Source organism: Peromyscus californicus, unplaced genomic scaffold, assembly GCF_007827085.1.
Source record: "Peromyscus californicus insignis strain IS unplaced genomic scaffold, ASM782708v3 Scaffold_15__1_contigs__length_86483966, whole genome shotgun sequence".
In the NCBI taxonomy this organism is placed as follows: Eukaryota; Metazoa; Chordata; class Mammalia; order Rodentia; family Cricetidae; genus Peromyscus; species Peromyscus californicus.
Genome location: NW_026294447.1, coordinates 569,292 through 591,473, shown reverse-complemented (window position 1 = coordinate 591,473; position 22,182 = coordinate 569,292). Strand labels below are relative to the sequence as shown.

The 22,182-nt window shown below is 40.2% G+C and overlaps 1 protein-coding gene across 1 annotated transcript in view; it reads right to left on the bottom strand.

The window, feature by feature from the left end:
• The window catches only part of Lamb4 (laminin subunit beta 4), a 118,792-nt gene that overhangs the window by 72,258 nt on the left and 24,352 nt on the right, over nt 1-22,182 (bottom strand). Inside the window, 4 exon segments of the mRNA XM_052738248.1 lie at nt 6,216-6,321; nt 11,687-11,799; nt 14,794-15,003; nt 16,199-16,253. Of these exon segments, the coding sequence (XP_052594208.1) occupies nt 6,216-6,321; nt 11,687-11,799; nt 14,794-15,003; nt 16,199-16,253 (484 nt within the window).

The window sequence follows — 22,182 nt, the reverse complement described above, 5'->3', positions numbered from 1 at the left end:
TTCTCAATGCATGAACCTGCTTTTCATTTGTGGTTACAGGATGATCACCATTGCATACATGGCTTATCCCATTCTCATCAGCATGCAGATGTAGCTAGAGTTTTCCTGACTGGCCCACAGTCAGGACAAATCTCTCTCACCCGCCAGTCCCACAGCCGCTCAGACCCAACCAAGTAAACACAGAGACTTATATTGGTTACAAACTGTATGGCCATGGCAGGCTTCTTGCTAACTGTTCTTACAGCTTAAATTAATCCATTTCTATTAATCTATACCTTGCCACGTGGCTCGTGGCTTACCAGCATCTTCATATGCTGTTTGTCATCGTGGTGGCTGGCAGTGTCTCTGACTCAGCCTTCCACTTCCCAGCTTTATTCTCCTCCTTGTCCTGCCTACACTTCCTGCCTAGCCACTGGCCAATGAGTGTTTTATTTATTGACCAATCAGCAACACACTTGACATACAGACCATCCCTCAGCATGCAGACTTTGCTGATTTTCCTTCAATACTATAGCTCTTCTGTCAATTTTGAAATCACTTTCTTGTTGCTAGAAATATACATCACATGTTGGCAAAGATGTTGCTGAAGTTTTCAAAAGAATACAGATGACAGTTTTGCTAATGAACTGCACTAGTCACACCTTCCTTTAAGAATTTCAGTTGTGCTGTCAGTTATACACATAGGAAGCCCATGTCTCTTTCTCTCTACCCCTGTCTATCTCTGTATCATCTCTTTTTATTATTTACCCTGTAAAACACCAGTTTTTGGTTCTTCTAATGTCTTGTGATATTGGGTTTTCTTTTAGAAAATGCTATACTAACTAGAGCTTAAACTGACAAAATATTTAATTCTTGTTTACTGTGGCATTTAAAATGTATATTTATTTATTTACTGTGTGTATACACAGCACAGAATGCTTGTGAAAGTCAGAGGACAGTTTGAGGGAGTAGATCCTTTCCTTCTACCATGGGGTCTCAGGGACTAAACTCAAGTCATCAGGTTTGGCAAGCTTGCTGACCCTTGTCCCTGATTTTGTGGTGCTTAAAATGGGTACCAATGCTGTGCTTCAGTGTGAAAATTCAAGGACAAAGATGGAGAAAACATGAAATAGTTGGGGTACACAGATTCAATGAATTTTTATGTATTACAACTTTCAATGGTTCTTCAGACCAGTAGTTATTTGTCACTGTGGCTTGTAGAGTTTGTTCTTATAAAGAGCTGTGTGGCCGAATTTTGGACCAGTACATGAGTGCTTGTACAATGGATCTCTAGATGAGGCAAAAACCCATGCAGAGAGTTTCATTCAGCAAGGAACAGCAGAATTCGGGACAGTGCAGAATACTACTGGGACCATGTGACCTGCATATTTTCTTCTTTTTCATAATATTGATCATTCTCTTTGTGGTTTTGGTATCATTTTGTCAATTATGCATGGGACAAATGTGATCATTCATGGAAATCTCAGTTTTTCTTGACTATTTTCCCCTAAATTTCTTTGGGAGTTGATGCTTCTCAGGTTTCTTGTCTGAGGATGCCAGCTGTCACTCCAGACCCCAGGAGCCGTTCTGATTCAGTGCTGACAGGATTAGAGGCAGATCACCCCTATTTCTATAAATATGTTTTGAATGAGATTGATATTCTTGAAAATGTATGCCTATGTCAATCATCTATTAGTTTTGTAAAGAAAGAATGCACCTGGCTTGATATTTCACCAGGATAAGAAAATGATAAGTGCTGGTTTTTTTTTTTTTTTTTGGTTTTTCGAGACAGGGTTTCTCTGTGTAGCTTTGTGCCTTTCCTGGAACTCGCTTTGGAGACCAGGCTGGCCTCGAACTCACAGAGATCCACCTGGCTCTGCCTCCCGAGTGCTGGGATTAAAGGCGTGCGCCACCACCGCCCGGCTAAGTGCTGTTTTTTGTTTAAAGATGTTTTGATGTAAAAGTTGGTAAAAAACATATTTGACATATTTGTTTTTGCTGGAGGTTAATGTTGAAGGATGGGAAAAACTTGTTTGTTAGTATGGAAAAACATGCTTGTTTTGATGTATAAATGAAGATGGCTGAAGCTATTTGGGGCTGGCCACTTGTGTGAAACTCATCTGGTGCTTGGACAATTCATTTCCTTGCACCTACGCCCCTTCCCGTCTCAGAAACTGAACCCAGGCTGTGGTGGGGCTGCAGCAGGTAGTCTTTTTTTTTTTCTTTTCAAACCAGTCAAACTGCGCCCAAGGAACGATGTCTATGTAACTTCAATTTCCTTCAAACTCCAGATTCCACGGTTATTTTTATACCATTCTACCAACTTAGTTAAATTTTCTGATTGCCCTATGTTTCCAAAATTTTGTTACATCCTGGATTCAGTGTTCACTTGATTGATGTCTCATTGTTGATTTTTACAAGGATTTTGTTTCACAGGTATCATGGTTATTCATCAGGATCTTGTGGCCCTGAAGTCAGCTGTGATTTGCTTCTGGGACCCTGTTTATTCCAGAGTATCACTGTTGTGACCCTCAACCATGTTCTCCATCCAGCTCCTGACCTTTGTGATGCAGGGCCCTTAGGACAAGTCACACATGATTTGTCTATTTACCTTTTTTTCTTCATCAATTATGTTCATCTTGTAGCATGAAATTGACCATTTTACTAGTATTATACAGAGAAACCTACATTATGGAATTAACATTAGCTCTATACTATATTAAATTTTGTATTTTATCAAATGTAAGCAATAATTAGCTTTCTGTAACTTTAGACTGTGTTTCCTCCACATGGAGGTTGGTGGCTCATTCCCCATTCTTCTCTTTCAAGTCATTTCCAAAAGAAAATAAAGTGGAACCTCCTTATAATGCACAGGCATCTCTTGCAGACATTGTTAAAATGCAGACCTGACACAGTTATTTCAGATGGGACTGAACTTCTTCTTTTTTTTTTAAGACTTATTTATTTATTATGTATACAATGTTCTGCCTGTATGTATGCCTGCAGGCCAGAAGAGGGCACCAGATCTCATTATAGATGGTTGTGAGCCACCATGTAGTTGCTGGGAATTGAACTCAGGTCCTTTGGAAGAGCAGCAGTACTCTTAACTGCTGAGCCATCTCTCCAGCCCAGGACTGAACTTCTAATGAGCTCTCTGATGCCCATATTGTGAGTCTACACACTACATTGTGCATTCTGAGCCACAAGTGCATATATATGCACGTATGTATACATACAGTCTTTTAAAGAGATACCAGGAAAGCTACTTGTAATTCTTGGGTTAGAATATCAAAAGAACTCCCAAGCTTTTGTCTTTGGTTTATGTCCATTTGGAATTCTCTCTCTGGTTGTTTTCTGCTATCTCTGAACTTAAGACTCTAATTCACATCTACACAACTGCAGACTCCTCTCTTCTGATAAGAGTGTTTGGAGGAACACTGAAGACTGTTATGGTCCTGTAGAAGTTCCACAAAAGACCACCATCCATGTATGCAATTCAACAAGAGTGTTTATGCATGCATATGGAGTTGTTCACCTGTACATACATGTAAGATGAATTGCTAAATGGTCTTATTAATAAAAAACCCAGAGCCAGATATTAGGGTGAAAACTGAGAGATCAGGGGAATAGGACAAGTCACAGCCAATCTCACCTTACCAACTCCTCAGCTTCCAGAGAGAGCTGCTTCCTGTATAATTAAGCCTATATCCTTTCTGTGCCCTGACATCTCACTTCCTCTCTCTGCCCAGCTACATCACATCATCTTTCTGCCTAGCTCTCTCACTTCCTGTCTGTCTGTACAACCCTCCAGACCTCTATGGTTAACTAGTGCTGAGAATTTAAGGCATGTGCCACCATGCCTAGCTCTTTTCCCAGTGTGGCCTTGAACTCACAGAGATCCAGATGAATCTCTGCATCTGGACTGCCTACCTCTATGTTTAATATAGTGGCTGGCTTTTTCCTCTGATCCTCAGATAAGCTTTATTGAGGTGCACAAATAAAATATCAACACACATACAAAATGGCGACTATCCTGAGAGAGGCTCACAGGCTCTTTTTAGCACAGCTAAGGGGAGTTCCTAGGGCAATTAGGTCATTTTTATCTATGACTAGTTTAAGCGAGTGGCAGTTATGTTAGTATATTCCTGATTGGCTAGGGCTAGCAAGGACTGGCTGAGGCTATAGCTTTTCCATTTTTTGGCAGGCCTGGACAAGTCCCAAGCTTTGTCCTTATTTGGTTATTACCTTGAGCTGCTGTCAGGGCTGTTAAAGATTGATTGTCCTTTGTTCATAGCTTCCTCAGAAATGGCCTGCTCAGTTTCAAGAAGAAGGACCTGAGGCCTAGTTCTTAACTGAGTTATTTGGAGCCTGTCATGATATTTGCCTGGCCTTCTCAAAGATCATCTTCAAGACATCATTTTCCTGCTTAGAAAATTTCAATGGACTCACTGCCCAAAGACTAAACTCTAGCCTTGAGGCATGGCAGGAAACTGCAATAGAAGGAAAATGGAACATCTATTGTCTCTTTTATTCCACAGTTGAACCTCCTGGTTTTCAAGTCTCTGGCCCAATTATATTACTTAGGTTTGTAGTCCATTCATAAAAACAGATCCATATGGCTCAGAAGTCCTAATACATATATTGTCTGCCTTGTTTTGTGGTCCCACTCTCATCTCGCTCCAACTTGAACTAGCTATATTAAGGTACTAGCTAGAAAAGAACTCTTGGGGCCAGGACCCTAACTAATCTCCTTCTATACTGTCCTGGGGTTCCCCACTATGCACAATGTTGGGAAGCATCTTTATGACTTAAGAGCCAGAGCACTGGTGCCAGATGTGCCTGGATGTCTGTACAGGCCCTGCTGTCTATCTGACTTTGGCCATAGTTCTTACCTCTTGAATGTTTTCTTCATCTGCATGATTACACTTAGGTTGTCTATTAAATGTCATAATATACGGAAGCATAGAACTTTGAATAAATTGAAGTTTTACTAGTACATCAACTGCAGTAAACACACCATAAAGATGTGCTGAGTGAATGAACAAATAATTGAGTGGTACCCAATTTATTTTTTGCCTATTGCAATTAAAGATCTTGCCCTCAGTATAGGAAGGAAATGTTCACACTGTTGTGCTTTACATACTTGATGTTAATCTCACCCTGAGTTTTCTCTGAGCGATAGCATTCCCTAACCATCATTACCAGCATTCTTTTGGCCTTCTACTCACAACCCCTGCTTGATATCCATAGTAGTCATGATATTAATTCATTTCATCATTTGCAGCAGCCATCACATGGCAAATGCTAAAGTATTGTTAAGTAGCTAACTTGTGCATGTGTTTTATGTTATATCTGTTTTGTGTTTTCTCATCTAAAATATGGGAACTATTTTCTTTATAGTTATTGCCTAAACATAAATAGCAACACCCCTTTCTAAAAAGCTACAAGTCACCATCATAAATAGGCAATATTAAAGACTCTGAAGAAAGCAGACGTAGTTGTTTTATGTGGACCCTGAACACCTAATTTTGTGCCAGGGACAGTGAAAGCCTTTTACTCTTGCCTCAATTCTAGTCATCAAAATAGCAAGTCTGAAGCCTCCTGAGGAATTCCGTCATGTTTTCCCAGTGACTGACTAGATAAAGGACACATTCCAAGAGATTGTGGGACAATGGGACCTGCTTTGTTTATCTAAATACCACCTTCAGAATTGGCTTTCAAGTGTTTACTCTCCTTTAAGACTTTCACCCTGAGTCACATTTTTCTTTCCCTAGTTGGGAGTCATGCTGTTGAGAATCTTACATATTTTATTCATCTATTATCAGAAATCCATAAGCTCCCTACTATGTGTCTGGCCCCATGCTATGCACTAACGCAAGCTTGGTAAATGCAATAGACACTGCCTTGTACTTTGTACCATCATGGTGGAGACAGAGATTCAGACATCCAACAAACTCATTGTATGTGATTGAAAGAGCAAAAGTAGCTTTTTTTTTTTTGCCTCAATTAGTTCTTATTTGCTTCTATTTGACAAGTGCTGTGGTACAGTTGGTTACAAAGATAAAACACAGGCTCAGACCTCAAAAAGTATATAACCTGTGGTTGCATGATAAAACAAGCATGGCTCTGATCTGAATCCACAGACAAAGGCATTCTGTCCTAGGTGCCTCAGTCATGAGCTCTAGGCTATATGTGTTTACTGACATGCCATCAAATAAAGTCTGTGGGGAGAAGACAGGAAATATAAACCAAAGGTGCGAGTCCTTAGATGGGCATAGCTTCCTCTGCTTCATAGAGATAGAAATTCAAAGGGACAAAGAAGAAACTGGGGGCTGATTCTATCTATGCAGGTATGACCTTTGATATTGTGGGTTGCATTCACACTACCCGTCCTTAGGCAAGCACCTAAAGGAGAGAATCTAATGTGAGGGCATGTGGAGGAACTGAGGATGAAGTGGAGGCATTGGGGGGTGCTGGACTGGATGCTCCAGAGTTTGTCCTGTGAGGATACTGGTAGGCCACAGGCCTAATACGACTTGTCCTGAAAAGTGAATTCACATCCAAGTAACCTAGCCTCTTCTCCCCTCCAATACTCTAAAAACCAGGGAAAGGAGATAGTAGGATATCTCTTGACTACAGCACACAGATTTTCAGGAATCCATAAGACCAGACTGGGGGGCGCCACACAGGCAGGACTGTTTATCTCATTCTTGGAAACATCTGGGGCAAAAGAAATCAATTAGGCTATTGTGACTATCTCAAGGTCATTGTTTTTCAACATCCTTTCCTATCATAGAATAAAATCTGAAAATGAGCAGATCAGAGAAGAATGTGCTAATAACTAAAATAAGCACCATCAGTCACAGGGAGAACATCCATGGAGGTGATGCCCTAGGCTTAAGTATTCAACCTAGATAAAGAAGCTCAGCTGAATCTGGATGTGAAGATCTGCACCACCCCAAGGTATACTATCAAAATCACAACAATGCCATCATCACATATCAAATAGCCCACCACCCTAGAAGGCCTCACAGTAGACTTCCTTGTCCTCAGACTTGGGAAAGAAAGGTCTCCATGGACACATCTCTTCCATTTTCAGCATTTGAGTAATGAGGATGAAGGGAATTAAATTAAATTATTTCCTCTCATAGCATCAGACTTCACTCAAGCTAGGTCCTTTAGGATCTCTGTGAGAAGTTCTAATACCATTTACCTGCAACTTTTAAAATAAAACCTATGTATTTACTACCATAATGATCTCTTATAGCTGAAGTTTTCCTGTGTCCCACCTGGCCCATGGTCAGGACAAATCTCTCTCACCCACGAGTCCAGTAGCCACTTGGACCCAAGTAAACACACAGAGGTTTATATTAATTAAAACTGCTTGGCCATTAGCTCAGGCATACCACTGACTAGCTCTTACATTTAAACTAACCCATAATTCTTATTTATGTTTAGCCACGTGGCTTGATACCTTTTCTCAGTTCTGCCTTCACATCTTGCTTCCTTTGTGTCTGGCTGGCGACTCCTGACTCACCCTTCCTGTTCCCAGAATTCTCCTTTCTGCTTATCCCTCCTATACTATTCTTCTTGCCAATCAGCATTTTATTTATCAAACAATCAGAGCAATACATTCATAGCATACAGAAAGATATCCCCAGCACTTCCCCTTTTCTTTTTTCAAAAGGAAGGTTTTTAACTTTAACATAGTAAAATTACATATAACAAAACAGTAGTGCTGGGGATGTCTTTCTATATGCTGTGAATGTGTTGCTCTGATTGATTGATAAATAAAACACTGATTGGCCAGTAGCCAGGCAGGAAGTATAGTATAGGTGGGATAAACAAAGAGGAGAATTCTGGGAAGTGGAATGCTGAGTCAGGAGACGCTGCCAGCCACTGCCACCATGAGAAGTAAGATGTGAAGTACTGGCAAGCCATAAGCCACATATCAATCTATAGATTAATAGAAATGGGTTAATTTAAGATATAAGAACTAGATAGCAAGAAGCCTGCCATGGCTAAACAGTTTATAAGTAATATAAGTCTCTGTGTGTTTACTTTGGTCTGAGTGGCTTTGGACCCAGGTGGGACTGGAGAAAACTCCAGCTACAATCTCTAAGGGTTTACATTACACTTACATGTGGGGTGGGTAGCAGATCACTGAGCTGATTTTAAGGTATTCTATGGACCATTTGTGGTGTTCTATGGATGCCCCAGTCCAGCAGAAACAATTGTGTATCAGTCCGCAGTTCTGGTAAAATGTGAACTGTGTCAACAGAATCAACTCTGTGTCCCAAGACTTTGTCATTGCAACATCTTGACCTTTAGACAACATAAATAGCTGATGAGGTTAGAAAAGAACAACTCTGATAGTATGCTTAGAAAAACACTTAAATCTCAACATAACATGCTCAGATAAAATGTAGATTTAAGACCTGAGACTCTTGTTTGGAATGCTCTCAACCTTCTGTATTTTTGTTACCTCAGTGAATTTTATGCCTCATTTTACTCAAGCAATAATTAAATATTAAATATTAGGCATTGACATAATGTTCAGAAAAACATGACAGAAGCTTTTTGATATTTTTTCTCAAACCAAATGTTAGCTTAAGAAAAAAATAGTGAAATGAACTGCTTCACTCCGGATGTGGCTAAGGAAAGTCCCTGTGGGCCAGGTTTCATTTTCATGTTGCTCATCCAGTGTGGTTCAGGGTATTGTCACTTAGATATAGGTGAGGGCTATCTCATGGAGCTTAGGGGTATCTGTGATGGACAGTTTCCCCAGAGTGGCCTCTGCTTAGTTGTTGTCCTTCTGATGACATCACTGAGTCTGTGTCCCACACAAGCCAACTGGTCTACCATCACATTAATACATCATCTTTAGTTTGAAGTTTTCCTACAGTGCTCTGATTTGGGGTCTTCAGTGATGCTGTCACATGGGGAATATCATTTTTAACTTTCTTCACATACATTTCCACTTCTTTGTAAAACTTCTAAAACACGTGACTTGCCTGACTGAGTTTGTCTTTCACATTTATTTTCTTATCTCCTCCCCCTATATGTTTCCAGTAAAGTGATTTAATTTTAGACCCTGGCTATTTCCTCAGAGGCACATGTTTTTTATTTACCAGTTACAGTTCTTTAGACACATCAAAGTCACTGTTCTTTTATTAGGTTAACTTTTTGTTTTTCTTTGTCTAAAATGTCATGATGAGCTGCCAAGAGTTGAGAACAAAGAGTTGAGTTTAAACTTCTCAATTGCAAGATACATTTCTTTCTTTTTAAGCATAAATTTTTATGGATTTGTTGGATATTTCACATCATGTACTCCAATCCAACTTATTTCCCAATCACTGTATATCTACTCCTCACCCTTGTAGCATCCCCCACAAAAGAAAAATTTAAAAAATTAATTAAAAACAAAACAAAGCAAACAAACAGAAAAAAGCATCTTGGCTTCTTTGTCTTTCTTGCCTCTCAACACCTCTTCATTCATCTTAGTGGCATTGGGAACTGCAGTGTGTCTTGCACTACACCTTTTTGTTCACTCAGCTTTACTTGCAAATGTTCACTGTGTAATATATTGTTGGTCAGGTTCAAGGCCTTTGGCTTCTGGCATGCCATCAATACTGGACCCTCACCAAATCTCCTCTCCCATATCCTGCTGTTGTCTCAAGTCATGGAGAACCTGCAGCTATGGTTCCACAGGGCCAGTCCCTTCACATGCTCCCATAGGACATAGATGTTGAAGTATGCCAACTCAAAGCTCTGAATGTAGGTCTGGATGGTAGCTGATTTGGTCCTTGTGGGCCATTGGGACCACCCCCATCAGGTGAGGGGCAGAGTTAGCTCTTCTATTCTCAGGCCTTCAGAGCCAGCTCTCCCATGCCCCATGTAATGATGAGAGGTGGAGACAACTCTCCCAAGTGTAGGACCAGCTCTTCTGTTGCAGTAGCCAGTGAGGGGCAGAATCAACTCTCCCATGTCCACAGAAGGGTGGTGCTTGCTAAGCACAGTCCTTGGATTTCAACACACCTGTATCCTATGGCTCCCTGTGGTAACATGGGCCATGGAGATCAACACAGACTGAAGCTGCAACAGGACCACAGACCCAGACATGGCCCTGGGCAGCAGCTCTGGCCCAGATATCACCATGGCCCCAGTGACAGTGCTAGCCACTAAGATCAGTATGTCCCCAGCATCAGCATGGCCCTCAGATACCAACATGGTCTCAGGTGGCTGACCAGACCCTGGGTATCCATCTGGCCCTAAGTGGTAACAGGAATCATGGTTATCAAATCAAACCCTGGCTGGTGTAGGGCCACAGACCCAGACATGGCCCTCAGCAGCAGCTCAGGCCCAGATGTTGTCATGGCCTTTCATGAGAGTACAGGCTACTCAGACTGGCATGGCCCCGGTGGTGGCATGGTCCATGGACAAAAACATGACCACAGGTGGTAGCCCAGACCTCATGCATCCATATGATCTTTGGTGGCAACATGGGCCACAGACATCAACATAGACTTGGCTGCAGTAGGATCACGGACCCAGACATGGTCCTTGGCAGCAGCTGGCCCCAGGTGGCAGCACAGCCATTCAGATCAGTAAGGCACAGCAGGAGCATGGCTCTCAGAAACCAACATGGCCTCAGATCACAGGTCAGACCCCCTTTGGTGGTAGCAGGAGCAATGGACATCAACACAGACCCTGGCTATAGTAGGGCCATGGACCCAGATATAGCCTTCAGCTGCAACTCAGGCCTGGATGTCACCATGCAGGCCACTCAGATTGGGATGGCCTCTGAGGCAGCACAGCCCTCAGACACAAACATGGCCACAGGTGGCAGCCAAGACCATGGTCATCTGTGTAGCCTTTGGTGGCAACATGGACCCCAGATGTGAAGCATGATACATTTCTTATAAAATGAAAATGTTTAATTTTACTAATTTTAGAATATATATGTTCATATGGTTAGTGGTGTCCATAAACATTCAAGAGTTCATTTCCCACAGCAATATGAAATACATCAAGTCCATGTTGTTACTGTTTTCATTGAGATCATCTAGAATATTTTTTAGTCAGAGAGGTAGGAGGGTAGTATAAATTATATGCATGAGATAAAAGAAAGGTTTCACAGTCTATGAGTCAAAATGTGTGTGTGTGTGTGTGTGTGTGTGTATTGGGGGGGATAAATGCTTTTTATTCTACTGCCTGCTATCCTCAAGACAGCAATACATAATCTCACTGACACTTCAGCTGGGTGTGCTGGTAAGTTAAACCACCAGTTCTTAGGGTAGGTGAGAAGAGGGGAGCTGGAGGGTGGAGGATGATGTTCTGTGATTGCCAATTTCTCTTTCTCTTTCTTGTGTGTGTGTGTGTGTGTGTGTGTGTGTGTGTGTGTGTGTGTGTGTTCTGTGTTTCTTGCAAAAAGTGCATATGTAGAGGTCGGGGATAACTTTCCAGAGTTGACTCTTTTTCCACCATGTGGATTCTGGGGATCAACCTCAGGTAGTCACACTCGGGGGCAGATACTATTAGTCTGGGTCGTCGTTCAGCCTGGAGTTTGCCAGTGTTTCTGGTGTGAGGACTCATTCTACAAGGGCACTGAACACTAGAACAAGAGCACAATTCCAAGTCTCTTTTAGGCAATGGCCACAGAGAGCCACATATCACCATGAAAAGGTAATTACTGGAAAATAAGCACAATACACTCTTCAAAGCGTGGCCTGGTGGCATGGGTGTGGCAAGAACATTGGCCTGTTTTCATGTCACAAGTGGGTAGTAGTGTCAGCCTCCCAAGGGGGTGATGGTTGTAAACTGAAAGCACAACATAGACATTTATGGTCAGTTTTAATATCCCCACTCTCATAAATGTTGTTCATAGCTCACACTGAGTGAAATGCACAGTTCAAGAATGAGGCAGCTTGCCCTTGCATAGTCCACTGTTTGTCTGGATTTGTGATTACCACATTCAGCCTCACAGAGAAAATCTCATGCCAAGATGCTTCAGAATTCCCATGTGGTTCTACTCAATGGCACTCAGGCAGAGCCAAGTTAGCATAGGAGAGTTTGTAAGCTGAAGTACTGGCTTGGCTCTCCTATGCTTGGGCCAGACCAGTGACTCAGGCAGGCCTTTGCCAGTGCCTGCTTATCACCAACAGCTCCCTCTCTGGCAGATGCATCTGTCATCCCCCTCTATTTCTTTGTTATCGTTTCCTCCATCTTCTCATTCTCTTCTACCCACAGACATTTCTTAGATATGCTTATGCTGGGAAGGCTGAGAAGTAGCCATAACAAAGCAAGGTATACCCTCTCACTGCAAGACAATTTCATGTTCAAGGAAACAACTAAAATGTCCAACATATAATGAATGGGCAAGTTAAATGTGTTATAGTCACACAATAGAATATTCTTCTGTGGTAAAAAAGTAGCAATGATACAGTGGGTCGAACCTTGAAAATAATAGCAACAACAACAACAACAAAGTCAGGAACAAGACTGAGCACGTGATTCTTTGTATCTGAAGTATCTCTAATAAGTGTATCCATAGTGACAGAAAGGAAATCAGTGATTATCTAAGGTTTGGAGTGTGGGAGGATGGGGGGTGGTAATTAAAAGGATGGTGACTTTTTACCTTTTTTCTATTCTCTTTGGTATTGTACATGTAACAAAACTTACCATCTTAACCATAGTACAGTGTATAAACTAATTCACTCGATTGTGCAACAAATCAAACCTTTCTTTCTTGCAAAACTGAAAACTGCATCTGGTAAACAGTAGTTCTCTTTTCATTTTCCCTTGGCCTCTGTCCTTTTTCCTTTTTGTCTCTGTGAATACGGTGCCTCTAATTAGGTGCCTCATGTAAGTGCAATCCCATATTTTTGGTCTTTTTTGTCTGGCTTATTTCATCTAGCATAATATTATTAAGGCTTATCCATGTTGTGATCTGTAATATTTTGCATATCCACACATCTGTTGGTAGGCACTTGGGTTATTTCCAACCCCTGGCTATTATTTGAAGAGTGCTGACTTGAGCAGGGGGTACAAACATTCTTCCAAACTCTCCTTTTAATTCCTTTAGGTGCATATCCAGAAGTGGGATTTTTATTTGAGGTGAAGAAAGTATTCTAAAATTGAGTTTATGTTCACACAGCTTTTGATAGAACCCAAACCATTGATTTGTACTATTTGTCGGTATGTAAATTATATCAATGAAGCCATTACACACAACACACAATGCATGTTCACACATATACACATACACACTTACACATGCGCACACTCATAGACACACATGCACACACACACATGCAAGAACACCCCCTCTCCCCCAAATAATGCCAATGCTCAGTTTGTTCTGTAAGAGCGCCATTTAGGTCAGTGGATAAGGAAGAAGCCTGGTATGTGGAAACCGGCTTGATTGCATCATTGGACCTAACTTTCATGATCTTTACTTTTTTTAAACCTGCAAAAAAAAATCTATGACATAAAAACTTAGCCTGTTGCATGCTAATGTTGATACTCAGGCTTATTCACTGGACAAAAAGATGGAGCATGATGCTATGACTCAGAGGAAATCACTTACCCAATTCCCAAGGGTTCTATAGCTTTGTGAGGCCTTGAGGAACACAAAGATTTACTGTCCCAAAGCCAAGGATCTGTGCGTTTGGTCCCAGAAAAATACTGAAGCTCTATTGCCTTTTCTCTTCTCCCTTGGTTCCACTTCTTTCTTGACAGAAGATCTCTGAATCAGTATTAGGAAGGATTTGAGAAGAAAAGGGTAAAGTAATTAAAAGATAAAAAGAGGACTTTGTTGAGATGTCTCAGTGCTTAAGGGTGATGGTCACCAAGGCTGATGACTTGAGATTCATCCCTGAGGCCCACATCATGAAAGGAGAGAATTGACTCTGGCATGTCATCCTCTGATGTCCACCTGTGTGCACACATGTATGCATATGCACACACGCGTAAATAAATGTGATAAAAATAAAGAATCACCACTTGAAAATCACCCAAGATCTTATCATCCTGCATAAAGTAACATAATAAACTTGTTTACCGAATTCTAGGATTAACTGCTAGACAAGGCAGGCGCCTCTATGGGCAGCCTCCTATACTAACACACCTTCAAAGTGTTCATTCCTTTTGTTTCAGCTAAACCTTCTTGAAAAAAAAGAAACTGAGAATACTTGGAAGTGTTTCTGTCTGTCACAACAATCTTTCAGACATGTACTCAATGGCTGTGGGCTAAGCATGCCCAGAATGCATCTGCCACCGTACTTGAATTAGGAGCTTAAACTGAGCATGCTCAGCAATGTATACTCTAAGCTGATCTTGCTCAGGAATGGCCCTTGCCAAGTGTTTTCCTATATGAGGATATACAGCTTCCTCAGATTCCATACTTTGCTTTTGGAGTAACTGTGGTATTTTTCATATCTGTGACAGACAACAAAACTTTCTTCATTCTTTTATCATCTAATTGTGTTTATTTGCCCTGTAAGAACTAAAAGGAGGCTCCATTGTACTCTGTTACATTAACAGAAGTCATGTTTCCATGGATTTCACAATTTGCAATTAAATTTTTTGGTATTTCTCTGGTTTGCTCAGGTGGGGGAAATGTGAGCACCATCTGCTGGTCATCTATGATAACTTCAGGAAGCTTCAGAGAAAAGCTATGCACTGACTTCCTAAAGTTTGTGGGACATACTGTAATTTTTTATTTTTTTATTTTTTGGACTCAAAGTTGATAGGACTCTTTTGAATTCATAATGAGGGAATGTTAGGGCTGAGACAGCAAGGTTAAACTTTAACTTGCATCCTGATTGACCTCCTGGGACTTATCCTGGTAACCTAGGAGGCCAGAGCTACTCAATCTGAAGTGATTGTGCTGGCACTGGTCACAGTTGGCTCCTTGCACATTCTCTTTGCACAGGCACTGGATGGCCACAAACCTTGTGGCAGGATCAGAGTAGCTCACACAAAGGTCACCAGAAAAGGTCCCATTAGGGTCACATTCATAAGCTAGGCACACAAAAATACATTGTTTTAGTTAGTAGCAACTGTGGGGAACCTAGAATGTAATCTAGTGTTTTACCCCACCAGATACACTTTAATTGATTAGATAATTAAGTATATTTAAATAATTAGATTAATGGCTTACAGATATCCAGAAATATCTACCAAATTTCTGGTCTTAGGAAATGCTGGTTAATTCTATACATACACTTTTAGAAGAATACAAGGACCAGAGAAAGGTTGCTAGTTTTTTTAAGACATGATTTCATGTAGCCCAGGATGATCTCACTTTGTTATATAGCTAAGGATGACTTTGAATGTAATTGTCCTGCCTCTACCTTCCAAGTGCTAGAACTAGCCATGTGTCCCACCATGCCATGTTTACACAAGTGCTAGTGTTGGGGATCAATAGAGCTGCCTAGGCAATATTCTACCAACAGAGCTACATTTCCCACCCAGAAGATTGTTATTTTGAGAGATGGATATTAAAAGTAGATCGATTATTTTTGGAGCAATGAAAATGTCTTCAAACTTGGTAGAGGTGCTGCTTGCACAACCTTCACCAGTGAATGGCTGCTCATTCTTAAATGATAATTTTATGTTACATGAATTTTAATTCAGAGAAAAGTAGTTTAAAAAAAGAGGACTCTAGCTAGCAGTCCTTGAACCCTCTGGCCACTCAGGTCAGGGAAACTGGTAGGCTGCCTGTAGATCTTCACCTCTTCCTCCTCTCTTCTAAATCCAGTTCCTCAGTTTCATGTCAGTGCTGTAGGAGACCACCTGCTTTGGCCTCGTCCCCTTCCTCACTGCCCTCACCTCCGGCAGGTCCTCTCCTCTAGCCTTCCTCCTCCTCATCCTTTGGTTCCAGCCCCTAACTCCAGCAGGCATTCTCTGGAAACCTGTCTGCTAAGGCTGCCAGAGAAATAAGTAGGCCACCAAAGCAAGTTAGGTGAGCCTCAGATCTTCACTCTCCCTCTTCTCCTCCAATCCAATCCTCAAGTCTCATCCCCAGCTCTGTAGCAGACTAGCTGCTGTGGTCTCTCTTCACTTTCTGCCCCTATTTCCAAGGACTAGGCAGATTCTGGCAGAACACCCTACTTTCCTTCCACCTGTGGATGTCCCCCCAAGACTATCCATATTTCTAAATATTAGCTTCCAATACCTAGAAACACATTCTATCCTGATTCCCTAGTGGACACACCTGGCAGAATCCCAAAAGCATTCCTTACCAGGCAACACACAGTCACCACACTCTCCTAAGAACCAAGAGGGCGGCAGAAACCAATGAACAAAAATCCACCCCACAAAGATAAGACCAGATATTGGTACCTAGAATTACAATCATCCCAAACCCGTGTGCCTAGATGCCAGAATAAAATCACTATCAACAACAGCCAGGACGGTATATCTCCACTAGAACTCAGCACCCCTACTACAGTAAGCCCTGAAAAATTCAACACAGTCGAAGCACAAGATAAGGACTGTAAAATAGCCTTTATGAATATGTTAGAAGTCCTTAAAGAGGAAACGAATAAATCAATTAAAGAAATCTATGAAAAAACAAACAATGGGAGGAAATGAATAAAACAGTTCAAGACCTGGAAGTGGAAATAGAATCAATAAAGAAAACTCAAGCAGAAAGAAATCTAGAAATGAAAAATTTGGGAACCCTAACAGGAACCTCAGAGGCAAGCCCCAATGAATAGAATACAAGAGATAGAAGAGAGAATCTCAGGCATTGAAGAAATGATAGAAGAATTGTATATGCCAATCAAAGAAAATGTTAAATCTAAGAAACTCCTTATACAAAACATGGAAATCTAGGACATGATGAAAAGACCAAGCTTAAGAATAATAGGAGTTGAGGAAGAAAAAACCTACCTCAAAGGCCCAGAAACAAAATCATAGAAAAAATTTCCCAACCTAGAAGGAGATGCCTATAAAGGTACAAGAAGATTACAGAACATCAAATAGACTAGGTCAGAAGAAAGGGCACATAATAAATAATCAGGATACCAAATGTACAGAGCAAAGAAAGAATATTAAAAACTGCAAGGGAAAAAGATCAAGTAATAGATAAAGAATAACATCTGATGTCTCAGTGGAGACTATAAAAGCCAGAAGGGCCTGGATAGATGTGCTGCAGGCTATAAGAGATCATGGATGCCAGTCCAGACTACTATATCCAGCAAAACTCTTCATCTCCATAGATGGAGAAAATAAGATATTCTATGATAGAACCAAGTTAAAATATTATCTGTCTACAAATCCAGCTCTACAGAAGGGCTAGAAGGAAGAGTCCAACCTAAGGAGGTTAACCATAGCCGAAAAACAGAGGAATAAATAATCCTGATCAGACCAGCACAACCAAAGGGGGGGTACAGCGTATAACAAAATGACAGGAATCAACAATCACTGTTCATTGGTTTCTCTTAATATCAATGGCCTCGATTCCCCAATAAAAAGACACAGACTAACAGAATGGACGTGAAAACAGAATCCCTCCTTCTGCTGTATACAAGAAACACACTTCAACGTTGAGGATATACATTACCCCCAGGGTAAAGGATTGGGACAAGATATTCCAAGTAATTGGACCTATGAAGCAAACTAGTGTAACCATTCTAATATCCAACAAAATAGACTTCAAACCAAAACTAATCAGACGAGATAAGGAAGGACACTATATACTCATCAAAGGAAAAACCCACCAAGAGGACACTGCAATTCTTAACATTTATGTGCTAGACACAAGGATACCCAAATTCATAAAAGAAACACTACTACATCATAAAACACGTATTGATTCTCATGCACCGAGAGTTGGGTAACTCCAATACCCAACCCTTGCCAAATAGACAGGTCATTCAGACAAAACCTAAACAGAGAAATGCTGGTACTAACTGATACCATAAACCAAATGGATCTAACACATGTATATTTTTGGTTTTTTGAGATAGGGTTTCTCTGTGTAGTTTTGGTGCCTGTTATGGATCTCTTTCTGTAGACCAGGCTGACCTCAAACTCACAGAGATCCACCTGGCTTTGCCTCCCAAGTGCTGGGATTAAAGGTGTGCACCACCACCACCTGGCTGGATCTAACAGACATTTACAGGACATTTTACCCAAACACAAAAGAATAACTTTCTTCTCAGCAGTTCATAGAAATTTTTCTGAAATTTATCTCATACTGAGACACAAAGCAAGTCTCAACAGGTACAAAAAAAATTGAAATAATACCCTGTATTCTATCTGACCACCATGGATTAAGCTGGATATCAACAATAATAGAAGCAACAGAAAGTTTACAAATTTATGGTAACTGAATAATGCATTACTGAATGATAAACTGAGAAATTTCTGACAGAATTTACTGACAGAAATTGAAAAAGAAATGAAAAACTTTCTACTCTTTGATGAAAATGAAAACACAACATACCCAAACTTATGGATACAATGAGGGTGGTTCTAAGAGGCAAGTTCATAACACAAAGTGCCTACACTAAACAAAAAATGGAGAGACCTCAGAGAGAACTATAGCCAAGCACTTGACCAAGCTCCTGGAGTTCAGTTGAAGAGGGGGAGGAGGGATTATAGGAGCAAAGGTGGCAGGGTCAAGATCATGATGGGGAGAACCACAGAGATAGCTGATCCAAGCTGGTAGTAGCTTACAGACTCTGGACTGACAGCTGGGGAGCCTCCATGGGACTGAACTAGGCCCTCTGAATGTGGGTGACAGTTGTGTGGCTTGATCTGTTTGCCTCTGGCAGAGGGACTAGGACTTATTCTGGGTACCTGAACCCATTTTAGAGCCCATTCCTTATGGTGGGATGCTTTGCTCAGCCTTGATCCAGGGTCAGGGAGGGGCTTAGTCCTGCCCCAACTTGGTATGCCAACCAGTGTTGACTATCTAAGGGAGGACTTACTCCCTATGAGGAGTGGATGGGGGCTGAGATGGGGGTGGTGGTAGGGGAATGGGAGAAAGGGAGGGAGGGGGAACTGTGGTTGGTATGCAAAATGAAAAAAATTTAAATAAAATATAATGTCAAAAAATGGAAAGATCTCATACTAGTAACTTAATAGCACACCTGAAATCTCTAAAACAAAAGAAGAAACACATCCAAAAGGAGCAGATGGCAGGAAACAATCAAACTCAGGGCTGGAATCAATAACATAGAAACAAACAATTGAAAACAATACAAAGAATCATTGAAACAAAAGTTAGCTCTTAGAGAAAAATCAGTAAGATGGATAAATCCTTAGCCAAATGAACTAAAAGGCAGAGAGAGAAGAGGCAAAGCAACAAAGTAAATGTGAAAAAGTGACACAACACCGGGCACCAAGGAAATCCAGAGAATCCTAAGAATCCATTTTAAAAAGTTGTACTCAACCAAATTGAAGAAGAAATGGAAAATACTACAAACTAAGTTAAATCAAGATCAGATAAGTAATTTAAACAGACCTGTAACTTCTAGAGAAATAGAAACAGTCATTAAAAGTCTCCCAATCAAAAAAAGTCCAGGGACAGATGGTTTTAGTGCAGGCCTTCAAAGAATTAATGAAAATACTCCTCAAATTATTCCATAAAGTAGAAACAGAAGGCACATTGTCCAATATATTTTTTGAGACCACAGTTACCATGATACCTTAAACAACATAAAGACAAAGAAAGTGAATTACAACCAGTTTCCCTTATGAACATAGATGCACAAATTCTCAATAAAGTATTTGCAAACCAAACACAAAAATGTATCAAAAACATCATCTACCATGACCAAGTAGATTTCATTCCAGAGATGCAGGGATGGTTCAACATATGTAAACTGATAAATGTAATCCTCCATATAAACAAACTGAAAGATAAAAACACATGATCATCTCATTAGATGAAGAAAAAGCCTTTGACAAAATTCAACACTCCTTCATGATAAAAATCTTGGAGAGATTGGGGTACAGGGACATACCTCAACACAATGAAGGCAGTTTTAAACAAGTCCATAGCCATACATCAACTTAAATGAAGAGAAACTCAAAGCAATTCCATTGAAATCAGGAATGAGGTAAGATTTTCTACTCTTTCCATACCTATATAGTACAATATAGTACTTGCAGTTTTAGTTAGACAAAAGATCTGAAGGAGGTCAACGGGATACACAATGGAAGGGAAGAAGTAAAAGTATCTTTATTTGCAGATGACAAAGATAGTATATGTAGGTGTACCTAAAAATTCCACCAAGAAACTATTACAACTGATAAACACTTTCAGCAAAGTAGATGGATACAAGAGTAACTAAAAAAATCAGTAGTCCTCCTATATAAAAATAACAGACCAAGAAAAAAATCTGGGAAACAATACCCTTCACAATAGCTTCAAAAAATTTTAAAATATCTTGGGGCAACTCTAACCAAGCAAGTGAAAAACTTGTATAAAAAAACTTTAAGACATTGAAGAAAGGAATTGAAAAAGACTTCAGAAGACGGAAAGATCTCCCATGCTCATGGATTGGTAGGATTAACATAGTAAAAATGGCCATTCTACCAAAAGCAATCTACATATTCAATGCAATCCCCATCAAATTTCCAGCATAATTCTTCACAGATCTTGAAAGGGTAACTTTCAGCTTTATATGGAAATACAAAATACTCAGGATAGCTAAAACAATCCCAGAGGTATCACCATCCCTGACTTCAAATTGTACTCAATGCTATAATAATAAAAATAGCATAATATTGACACAAAAAAGACACATTGATTAATGGAATCGAATTGAAGACTCAGACATAAATCCATACACCTATGGAGACCTGATTTTTGATAAAGAAGCCAGAAATACACACTGGAAAAAAGATAGCATCTTCAACAAATGGTGCTGGTCAAACTGGATGACTGCATGTAAAGAATGCAAATAGATCCATATTTATCACCCTGTATAAAACTCAAGTCCAAGTAGATCAAAGACCTCAACATAAAACTGGATACACTGAACCTGATACTGGAACAGGAAAAAACTTTCCAAGCAGAACACGTTTGGCACAGGCACTAAGACCAACCGTTAATAAATGGGATCTCATGAAACTGAAAAGATTCTCCACAGCAAAGGACACTGTCATTTTGACAAAACAACCTACAGAATAGGAAAATAGGTTTTTTAAAACCAACTACACACACAAAATAAAGGGCTAATATCCAAAATACATAAAGAACTCAACAATAAAACAAAACAAAAACCTGGATGTCAAGAAAACAAAGAAACTAGTTTTAAAATGGGGGACAGTTTTAAACAGAGAATTCTCAAAAGAGGAAACTCAAATGGCCAAGAAACACTTAAATGTTCAACATCCTTAGCTATCAGAGAAATGCAAATCCAAACTACTTTGAAATTCCCATCTTGTACTCATCATAGTGCCCAAGATCAATAAAACAAATTACAGCTTACGTTGTTGAGGATGTGGAGTAAGAGAACCACTCATTCATCACTGGAGGGAGTGCAAACTTGTATAGCTACTATGGAAATCAGTTCTTCAGAAAAATCAGCTGGGTTATTTGGAGGTTCCCATGGGACCAACCCATGGATATATTCAGCTATATCACTCTTGGACATATATCCAAAGGACACTTCATCCTACCACAGACACTTGTTCAGTCATATTCATTGCTGTTTTGTTCATAATAGCTAGAAATTGGAAACAACCTAGATGTTCCTCAAGAGATGAATGGATAAAGATAATGTAATGCATTTACATAATGGAATATTACTTAGCTGTTAAAAATGAAATCATAAAATTTGCAGGTAAATGCATTGGAGCTTCAAAAAAATCATCCTGAGTGAGGTAACCCACACCCAGAAAGACAAATAACATATGTATTTTTGGATATCCAAATATGTGGATATTAACTGCCAAGTCAATGATGAGCAAGCTACATTCTATAGAATGAAAGAGTTTAGATGTAGAGTGAAGGACCATGGGGGAGGGATAGATCTCCTTAGGAAGGGGAAATATAATAGATAGTTATATAGTGATGGGGTGGGGACTGGAACTGAAGGATCAAGCAGGAAAGGGAAGGGAAGAAGGAGACAAGGGAGGGAATCCAGAGACAGAAAGCTAAAATCAAGGGCCATTTGAGTGGCAGTGTGAAAACCTAGTAAAGTAGAAACTCCCCAAAATATATACATATACAAAGGC